Genomic DNA, 10,841 nt, shown 5'->3' with positions numbered 1-10,841 from the left:
GCCTCCCTCTGTATGGTTCCAGAATGATGATGTCATGATACGGTGCCTTCTGACCATAGAACGTCTTTCTCCAGCTCTCATGTCCTGCTTGGTGTCACAGGGATGGAGTTGGATCGTTTTGGGGTTCCTAGGGCCTCGGGGGGCACCTCGTGGGATGACACTGGATCTCTCCGTCACCGGATCCTTACGCCCTCTAACCCTTGACCTCTAACCCCTAGTCCCTCCCAGAGAGGCCTGGTGGGGGGAAGAGACGAGCGCAACGTTGTTGTGAAGTTGCTGATTGCAGATGGCTCTGTGTTGCAGCTCTAACAGAGAGCCTCTGTTTTAAGGCTGTTGTGTCGCTCCGCTTTGTAGCCTGAGTTCCAGTCTGGTTTTGTGCTGTCATCAACTCCTTGTCACAAACTCAATGTCACGTTTGTCTCGTCCACGACAGCGATGTAGTTGGCATGGTAGCACAAACAGATCTGGGACCAGGCTATCTATTTTGTGAGTAGAAGTTGTTATCTTTCCCCCCCCCCCTTGGTTGCTAAGGAGAATGGTTCTACATCCTCTTTGGTGTTCAACATTCCTCTTCCTGCATCTTGGAGGCTGAAGGATATACAAACTGTGTACTGTTTTTTTCCTTTTCAATATTCTTCCCAATATTAAGGTTTATTGTGGATAAAAAGAATAATAATAATGTCAACAGACTCCGGATCTCTACCAGACCAGTGAAGTGGTGTGTTTTACTGCTCGTTGTTAAACAGTTGATTGTCTATAACTTTTCAGTATTATCTTGTTATTCCATCAGACAGCTGTCAATCAGACAACAGTAATAATGACTTGGAGTTGGATGGTGACCAAGCACTTTGCTGGGAGTTCTGAAGCACCAGGGACTGTGTACATAAAGCAGGTCTCAGAATAGGGCTGCCGGTCTAGGATCAGGTGCCCTCTCTTATTCATTATAATCTAAAAGGCCAAACTGATCCTAAATCAGCACTCTTACTCTGACATTCTTTATGAATATGGTTCCAGAAATCCCATTGGTGGGGGGTCAAAAAACTTTAAACCCAACATCCTACTGTATTGAAGACAGACTATGCATTTTGTTACCATGACGATATATATCTCATGTACATTTGTAAACAGAGGAATGTAGAAGGAGTAGAACGGGCCTCCCTATTCATGTCAACGACGTCATAATGGGCAGACAGGCAGCCGTTCTAGTTCTATGTTTAGTAGTGGAATCCTGAGGCGTGTTGGGAGGGATCAGAGAGGTGGAAACAGAAATAGAATGACTAGAACAGTCTCGGAACCTTTAACCCTGGTAATTTGACTCATGGGTACTCTCACATTGGCCGCCAGTCCACCCATCATGCCATCATAATGGACCTGTTCCATGGATTGTTTTTGTATGAGCGGAACATGTTCATGTTCTCGTGTTCTTAATAAGTGTTCTGATGACCTCTCTCTCTCTCTCTCTCTCTGTGAGGTAATAATTGACCCATAATGGGTTTCTGATTGGAGATTGTTTATGAGAAGCGTTCCTCCTGGACTGGGCCTCTATAGATAAAGACCTGTTCTGTTTTGACCACTGAACATCATCTGCTTCAGTCATGTGTTTTTATGTTATTCTTTTGATCAGGACGGTTTCTGATTGGGATTTTACTGTGTTGTTGTTGTCGTTGTTGTCTTTGTTGTTGTTGTCTTTGTCATTGTTGTTGTTGGATGTATTCTCCAGTATCTGGACTATAGAAAGACAGCAGTATCTCAAGGGATTTGAACGCTGAATATATTGCCTTTTGTCTCACCACAGTGGTTGCTATTCTCTGCTTTTTTAATAAAGCCTAATAATGCCTTATTCAGCCTTATAGTGCCTTATTCAGCCTTATAATGCCTTATTCAGCCTTATAGTGCCTTATTCAGCCTTATAATGCCTTATTCAGCATAATAATGCCTTATTCAGCCTTATAATGCCTTATTCAGCCTTATAATGCCTTATTCAGCATAATAATGCCTTATTCAGCCTTATAATGCCTTATTCAGCCTTATAATGCCGTATTCAGCATAATAATGCCTTATTCAGCCTTATAATGCCTTATTCAGCATAATAATGCCTTATTCAGCCTTATAGCACTTTATTCAGTCTAATAATAAAAACAGATTCTCACACAGACCGAGACACAAACAGATTCCTCTCTCCCCCCTCTCCCCTTCTCTCTCCCCCCTCTCCCCTTCTCTCTCCCCCCTCCCCCTCTCTCTCTCCCCCCTCTCCCCTTCTCTCTCCCCTTCTCTCTCCCCCCTCTCCCCTTCTCTCTCCCCTTCTCCATTAGTCCTCATCAGTAGGTCCCTCAGTAGAGACAGTCCTGTTATAGTGACTAAACCAGACAACTCCCCCCTCTCCCCCTCTCTCTCCCCCCTCTCCCCTTCTCTCTCCCCCTCTCCCCTTCTCTCTCCCCCTCTCCCCCTCTCTCTCCCCCCTCTCCCCTTCTCTCTCCCCTTCTCCATTAGTCCTCATCAGTAGGTCCCTCAGTAGAGACAGTCCTGTTATAGTGACTAAACCAGACAACTCCCCACACACAGTATTATCTGTGTAGTTAAATCAAGGCTACATTAAAACATGTATTAAAATCTGTGCAGACGCAGCAGAGTTAAGAGTCTGACATCAGCAGGTGTGACATGGATCTCCTATCTCTCTCTGGCTCTGCTGCGGACTGGCTGTGTGTGTGTGTTGGGGTGTTGTCTAGGAATGTTTGACCCTTCACCTTTACCCTCTGAACCAGTGTATGAGTCAATGGCTACGCACCCAGATAACACATGTCTGATTCTCTTTCTGTGGCTCCCACCGACCCACCGACAGACGACCGACCGACCCACCGCCCACCGACCCACCGACCAACCCACCGACCACCGACCCACCGACCACCGACCCACCGACCCACCCACCACCGACCCACCGACCGACCCACCGACCCACCCACCGACCCACCGACCGACCCGCCCACCGACCCACCGACCACCCACCCACCGACCCGCCCACCGCCCACCCACCGACCCACCCACCGACCACCCACCGACCGACCGACCCACCGACCCACCGACCCAGTGTTGGTCCCATGTTTCATGAGCTGAAATAAAACATCCCAGAAACATGTTCCATAAGCACAAAGACATGTATTTCTCTCAAATTCTGTTTGTTTACATCCCTGTTAGAGAACATTTCTCCTTTGCCAAGATAATCCATCCACCTGACATATGGGACATATCAACAAACTGATTTAAACAGCATGATGATGACACAGGTGCACCTTGTGCTGGGGACAATAAAAGGCCAGGTTTGCAAATCATTTTTGCACAAACTGTCAGAAACCGCAGTTCGTGGTTGTAACTGACTTCAGTGGGCAAATGCTCAACTTCGATGGCCACTGGCACGCTTCATGGATTCATCCCGGTTTTAATTGTACTGGGCAGATGGCAGACCACATGTATGGCATCGTGTGGGCAAGCAAATTGCTGATGTCAACGTTGTGAAGAGAGTGCCCCCATGGTGGCGGTGGGGTTATGGTATGGGCAGGCATAAGCTACAGACAACAAACACAATTGCATTTTATCGATGGCAACTTGAATGCACCGAGACATCGTGACGAGATCCTGAGGATCATTGTCGTGCCATTCATCCGCCGCCATCACCTCCTGTTTCAGCATAATAATGCAAGGCCCCATGTCACAAGGATCTGTACGCAATTCCTGGAAACTGAAAATGTCCCAGTTCGTCCATGGCCTGCATACTCACCAGACATGTCACCCGTTGAGCATGTTTGGGATGCTCTGGATCGACATATATACGAACGACAGAGTGTTCCAGTTCCCGCCGATATCCAGCAACTTCGCACAGCCATTGAAGACGAGTGGGACAGCATTCTACAGGCCACCAATCAACAGCCTGATCCACTCTATGAGAAGGTGTGTCGTTCTGCACGAGGCAAATGGTGGTCAGACGCCCCGCCCCTACTTAAAAAAAAAAGGTATCTGTGACCAACAGATGTATATCTGTATTCCCAGCCATGTGAAATCCATAGGTCAGGTCCTAATGCATTTATTTCAATTGACTGATTTATTTTCATGAACTGTAAGTTGCGTGTTCCATTTTTATAATTTTGTTCCGTGTAATTTGAACAAATATCACCATGGTAACGAACGTATTTCAGTTCAACTGCGGTGACTTTCTCGAGAGAAGACCGGTGCAACGTTAATGGTTTTTAAATCCAATTTACAACGTTAATCCCGATCGTACAAACCCGAGCCTAGACATCCAAAACAACTAACTCATTGAATTCAGACATTTTCAGGTCATTTTAATGAGAAAGTCACGTCTTTCAACTCAGTACCACAGCTCATGTTACCAAGCTGGGAGGTAAAGTTATTAAAGTATTGAATGAGTATTGAGTATTGAGCTGGCTACTGTTTCCGTTATTAGTATTGAGTATTGGGTGTTGAGTATTGAGCTGTGTATATGGGATGAAATCAAGGCATTAGAATGTACCAGAGCCCCCATCAGCCCAGAACTCCCTGGCTGGCTACTGTTTCTATTAGGCTGGCTACTGTTTCTATTAGGCTGGCTACTGTTTCTGTTAGCCTGGCTACTGTTTCTGTGTCTGACTAGACTCAAGAGAAACACTCTTTAATCCGTGACCAACATACAGGAATATCGCCATCTACTGTCAGTGAATGTGTCATTACAGAGACAGGGGGGGAGTTAGCGAGAGAGAAAGGGAGAGAGGAGATGTGTCATTACAGAGAGAGAGCGAGAAAAAGGAGAGAGAAGATGTGTCATTACAGAGACAGGGAGAGAGAGAGCGAGAGAAAGGAGAGAGGAGATGTGTCAAATTCAATAACAGACCACACCAGTCGTTCTGAGTCAGTTAAAGTTGTTTTAATTCTGTTTTTAAAACATGGATTCCAGGCTCAATAATGTCACCACCACAGTTGAGAACAGACAGTATTATCATCTTAGTAAACCGTTGTTGTAGCCAGGTACATAAAAACAACAACCAAAAAAATGTAACAAGTCTACAGTACGGTTTTATAAAAAATAAAAATGCAATTCAAGACAGTCATTCAGCATTATTATAAAGAAAAACAGAAAACAAATGGTGCTCTTACCATAATAATAATAATTATTACCCTACAAAATGAGCTAGCTATAGTTTTTTTTTTTTATGATTCATTTTTTTTTTTAGAAGACAGACAAATTAAAACGTGTGATATGAAGAATTGTTAGATTGTTACAAGTTTAAGAAAAGGCCATTGGTATCTTTAGTTTCCAACAGTATATATATATATATATATATTTATTTTTTCGGTCCTCTCCCGTCGTGCAAAACGCCGTAGTATAGGTAGCGTTGTCATGGTGACGTGATAAACAGAACATTAAGAACGAGTGGAATCACGCCAGTTACGATTGTCTCGCTGGTCTTTCATTCACAGTAAATTATATACACACACACACACAAGATTAGGATAAGATTAGGATAAGATTAGGATAATGGGAGAGTAAATTGATCCTAGATCTGTGGTTAAAGGCAACTTCTACCCGGAGCGAGTTAATCAAGATCGTTTGAACGATCATTCCTATGGACTCTTTCTCCCATTAACTGGAAATCCCTCTAGTTAATACACTACATTTCCCATGATGCAAATGCGAACCAGTGTCAAATTTACAGGAGTGAGGGTGTTATGGGTACTGTAGTTCTATGGTGTGTGTGAGACAGTTCACAGGACTATGGCTAGATATAAAGAATACTGTCTGTGTCTACAATGTGTGGGTCTGCAATGAACGTTAGTGTGTGTTTCTTAGATGAAGATTGGATAATAATAACGACCCTTAATTTGCTGGCAACACAAACCACTGTACTGTACGTACAGACAGACAGCACACACAGACCACTGTACTGTACGTACAGACAGACAGCACACACGGGAGAGAAGAGAGCAATACCAAGACTACACTGGACGAGCCATCACACACAAGAGTGATGAGAGAGATTACAGCTAGACTATTATCATCATACACTTCACGGCACATAGTAGCGAGAGAGAGAACGACTGGCAGACCCATAGAGTTAGATAGAGTACCTAGTAAAGTAAGAGTGAACTTTAGAGTCCTCTATTTTACTCTATGGTCGGCCCCTAGAGATAAACTACTGGCAGCCTCATAGAGCTAGATAGAGTACCTAGTAAAGTAAGAGTGAACTTTAAAGTCCTCTATCTTACTCTATGGCCGGCCCCTAGAGATAAACTACTGGCAGCCCCATAGAGTTAGAGTACCTAGTAAGGTAAGAGGGTCTTTAGAGAGTCCTCTGTCTAACTATGGTTGGCCCCTAGAGATAAACTACTGGCAGCCCCATAGAGTTAGATACTTTACTAGGTACTCTATCTTACTCTATGGTTGGCCCCTAACCTAGGTTAAGGAGAGGTTTCCTTTCACTTCACCGTGAAACGGAACAAGTCGCGAGATCAGGCATGTTCCACGAGGCTCTAAGCGTTCCCACAACGCACACACGTTACGTCAACGTGTGGGTGTTCTTCTTTTCCGTCTCCCATAGTTACCGCGAAGATCGTTTGTGCTTCTGAGAAGAAGAAGAAGAAGAAGAAAAAACGTCCTGTTTTGAGAAAGGTTGCGACCTCTAACCTCATCGTGACCTTTAGTCAGGTCGTTAAAGAAGATCCCTGTTTGATGAAATAATAAAAAATGAAGTAAACGTTTATTTATGTAAAGAGAAAGTTGGTCACAGCACCCCAATTCTTCATTATCAAGTTACATTTTTTTAAACTAAATTAAAAACACATTTTATTTTAAACTAAATTAAAAACACATTTTATTTTAAGAGTCTTTCTCTGTCTTTCACCGTATGATCCAACATTATCCAGGATTTATTTTCCTTTTTGAGAATTAAGGAACTAAAAAAAGGAATGACGGGATAAAGAGTTCAGCATCCCTCATTATTCAGTTATTTTGGCACAGGTGAGCTCTCCCATGTCCTTCAGTTTAGGAGAGTTCACACCCCTCATTATACAGAGTTGTTAACTCACAGGTGAGCTCTCCCATGTCCTTCAGTTTAGGAGAGTTCACATCCCTCATTATACAGAGTTGTTAACCCACAGGTGAGCTCTCCCATGTCCTTCAGTTTAGGAGAGGTCACATCCCTCATTATACAGAGTTGTTAACCCACAGGTGAGCTCTCCCATGTCCTTCAGTTTAGGAGAGTTCACATCCCTCATTATACAGAGTTGTGAGCCCACAGGTGAGCTCTCCCATGTCCTTCAGTTTAGGAGAGGTCACATCCCTCATTATACAGTTGTTAACCCACAGGTGAGCTCCCCCATGTCCTTCAGTTTAGGAGAGGTCACATCCCTCATTATACAGAGTTGTTAACTCACAGGTGAGCTCTCCCATGTCCTTCAGTTTAGGAGAGTTCACATCCCTCATTATTCAGTTATTTTGGCACAGGTGAGCTCTCCCATGTCCTTTAGTTTAGGAGAGTTCACATCCCTCATTATACAGAGTTGTTAACTCACAGGTGAGCTCTCCCATGTCCTTCAGTTTAGGAGAGTTCACATCCCTCATTATACAGAGTTGTTAACCCACAGGTGAGCTCTCCCATGTCCTTCAGTTTAGGAGAGTTCACATCCCTCATTATACAGAGTTATTAACCCACAGGTGAGCTCTCCCATGTCCTTCAGTTTAGGAGAGTTCACATCCCTCATTATTCAGTTATTTTGGCACAGGTCAGCTCTCCCATGTCCTTTAGTTTAGGAGAGTTCACATCCCTCATTATACAGAGTTGTTAACTCACAGGTGAGCTCTCCCATGTCCTTCAGTTTAGGAGAGTTTAGCATCCCTCATTATACAGAGTTATGAGCCCACAGGTGAGCTCTCCCATGTCCTTCAGTTTAGGAGAGGTCACATCCCTCATTATACAGAGTTGTTAACCCACAGGTGAGCTCTCCCATGTCCTTCAGTTTAGGAGAGTTCACATCCCTCATTATACAGAGTTGTTAACCCACAGGTGAGCTCTCCCATGTCTTTCAGTTTAGGAGAGTTCACATCCCTCATTATACAGAGTTGTTAACCCAGAGGTGAGCTCCCCCATGTCCTTCAGTTTAGGAGAGTTCAGCATCCCTCATTATACAGAGTTGTTAACCCACAGGTGAGCTCTCCCATGTCCTTCAGTTTAGGAGAGTTCACATCCCTCATTATACAGAGTTGTTAACCCACAGGTGAGCTCTCCCATGTCCTTCAGTTTAGGAGAGTTCACATCCCTCATTATACAGAGTTGTTAACCCACAGGTGAGCTCTCCCATATCCTTCAGTTTAGGAGAGTTCACATCCCTCATTATACAGAGTTGTTAACCCACAGGTGAGCTCTCCCATGTCCTTCAGTTTAGGAGAGTTCACATCCCTCATTATACAGAGTTATGAGCCTACAGGTGAGCTCTCACATGTCTTTCAGTTAAGGAGATGTCACACCCCTAATTATACAGAGTTATGAGCCCACAGGTGAGCTCTCCCATATCCTTTCGTCTTTTCATTGAGTCCCAGAGTTAGTTTGGGAACGCAAACTCTTCCTCTGGGAATCTGGAATCGGAATCTGATTTCAGAATGTTTGGAATTCCACCATGTTCCGTTCGGTCCTGGACTCATATTTACATGTGCGTTAGACGCACGCAAACACACACAGAACACATGAACACACTCAAGAGAGAGCTCACGATTTCAAGTTGTAGTCATACATGTAGTTAGTTAACGTGGCTCTTAACACAGGCTAAATGCTAACACGTCACCGCTGTACAGTGGTAGCTAAATCTATCTACAGAGAGTGGTTACTCCACAACATGGCTTTCTGATTCAGCTTCAGGCCACATGGTCTGTCTGCACAACAGCCCTTTTGCAGTGAAGTTTAAAACACCAGATGTTACAGGAATGTTGGAGCGTTTTGCAGAGTGTAGGGGACCGTTTTGCAGAGTGCAAGGGGCCGTTTTGCAGAGTGCAGGGGGCCGTTTTGCAGAGTGCAGGGGGCCGTTTTGCAGAGTGCAGGGGGCCGTTTTGCAGAGTGCAGGGGGCCGTTTTGCAGAGTGCAAGGGGCCGTTTTGCATAGTGCAAGGGGCCGTTTTGCAGAGTGCAGGGGCCGTTTTGCAGAGTGCAGGGGCCGTTTTGCAGAGTGCAGGGGCCGTTTTGCAGTCAGATTCTGTGTCCTAGTGGCTTGGTAGATTAGATGGCAGGAGGGTTGTTTACAGAGGCAGGTAGAGTAGAGAGAGGTACACACACGTGTACAGGCCTCTCTCTGTGTGTGTGTGTGTGTGTGTGTGTGTGTGTGTGCGCGTGTGTGTGTGTGTGTGTGTGTGTGTCGCCTAGAATGAGATACAGCCTCAGTCCTTGGAAACACACACTCTAAATACCACCATGTTTCAGTTGAGTCTTCCAGAATGTAACTCATACTATTTCACTATTTACAGTTCTATACAGGATGTTTGTGTGTGTGGCTCACGCCTGCAGTGACCACCAGAGGGCAGTATACTTAATAAACAGGCTCATACCGGCAGTGACCACCAGAGGGCAGTATACTTAATAAACAGGCTCATACCGGCAGTGACCACCAGAGGGCAGTATACTTAATAAACAGGCTCATACCGGAAGTCACCACCAGAGGGCAGTATACTTAATAAACAGGCTCATACCGGCAGTGACCACCAGGGGGCAGTATACTTAATAAACATGCTCATACCGGCAGTGACCACCAGAGGGCAGTATACTTAATAAACAGGCTCATACCGGCAGTCACCACCAGAGGGCAGTATACTTAATAAACAGGCTCCTTTCGGCAGTCACCACCAGAGGGCCGTATACTTGGTAAAGAGGTGGAGGATCCAGTTTGAGATGGTGTAGAGCTGAGTGGGACTGTGGGACGGTTGTAGGGGAGATGGAACTGAGGTGGTGGTGGTGGGGGGAGGGGGGAGATCTACAAGGTTCATGGTGATCTTCTGGAGTCTGTAGGTAGGTTGGTGTTGGTTGGCTGATTGGTTGAGGTTCTGTTCTGGTGAGCTGGGCTGGGCTGGGTGGTCCGTTGGTTGGCTCTGGTTTTCAACCCACTGTGGTCTGTTCAGGTGAATCTGAGAAGTATTATTTTTGTGGTTCCTATGGGCTGAGGAGGTGGTTGTGATTCTTAGTGGTTCTGGTTCTATACGTGGACTACTGTGTCAACAGGTTCTAAGGAGTTGGTGGTTCTAGTGGGTTGTGGTTCTTTAGTGGAATGAAAAATTGGTCCTGGTTTGTTCCCGTTCTTTTGTGGTTGATGAGTTCTGTCTAGAAGATTCTGGTAGGTTATAATAGGTTCTAGTAGGTTTTGGTAGGTTCTGGGAGGTTCTAGTGGACAGATGACTGTGGTCTGGCGAGGGGATGTGGTCGGCTGGCTGGGTCCAACTGGTCATTGGGGACTGACCGTCGGTTCTGGTCCGGTCCACTGGTGGCCAGATACTTGGCCCTCATACTCGAGGTGTACTGGAGAGAAAGAGAGAGAGAGCGGTAGGGGAGAAAGACAGAGGGGGAAGAGAGAGAGGGAGGGAGGGGAAGAGAGAGAGGGAGGGAGGGGAAGAGAGAGAGAGGGAGGGAGGGGAAGAGAGAGAGAGAGAGAGGGAGGGGAAGAGAGAGAGAGAGAGGGAGGGGAAGAGACAGAGGGAGGGGAAGAGGGGGAGGGGGAGGGGGGAGAGAAACATAGGGGAAGAGAGAGAGTGGTAGGGGGAGGGAGAGAGGAGGGAGGGGAAGAGAGAGAGGGAGGGGAAGAGAGAGAGGGAGGGGAAGAGAG

At 45.7% G+C, this 10,841-nt stretch overlaps 2 protein-coding genes across 2 annotated transcripts in view; one reads left to right on the top strand and one right to left on the bottom strand.

Moving 5' to 3' along the window:
• The window catches only part of LOC118936550 (beta-1,3-N-acetylglucosaminyltransferase lunatic fringe-like), a 21,755-nt gene extending 19,915 nt beyond the window's left edge, over positions 1 to 1,840 (top strand). Inside the window, exon 8 of the mRNA XM_036948773.1 lies at positions 1 to 1,840. This exon is cut by the window's left edge and continues 281 nt beyond it. The gene's annotated coding sequence lies outside the window, so the exon portion shown is untranslated.
• Positions 1,841 to 4,890: 3,050 nt separating this feature from the next.
• LOC118940250 (protein tweety homolog 3-like) overlaps positions 4,891 to 10,841 on the bottom strand; it is a 70,278-nt gene continuing 64,327 nt past the window's right edge. The window contains exon 14 of the mRNA XM_036948772.1: positions 4,891 to 10,537. Within this exon, the coding sequence (XP_036804667.1) occupies positions 10,403 to 10,537 (135 nt within the window). The 3' untranslated portion in view covers positions 4,891 to 10,402. The remainder of the gene's footprint in view (positions 10,538 to 10,841) is intronic.

The sequence above is a fragment of the Oncorhynchus mykiss genome, chromosome 17 (genome assembly GCF_013265735.2).
Source record: "Oncorhynchus mykiss isolate Arlee chromosome 17, USDA_OmykA_1.1, whole genome shotgun sequence".
Taxonomy (NCBI): domain Eukaryota; kingdom Metazoa; phylum Chordata; class Actinopteri; order Salmoniformes; family Salmonidae; genus Oncorhynchus; species Oncorhynchus mykiss.
This window is presented reverse-complemented; position numbering and strand designations above follow the sequence as displayed.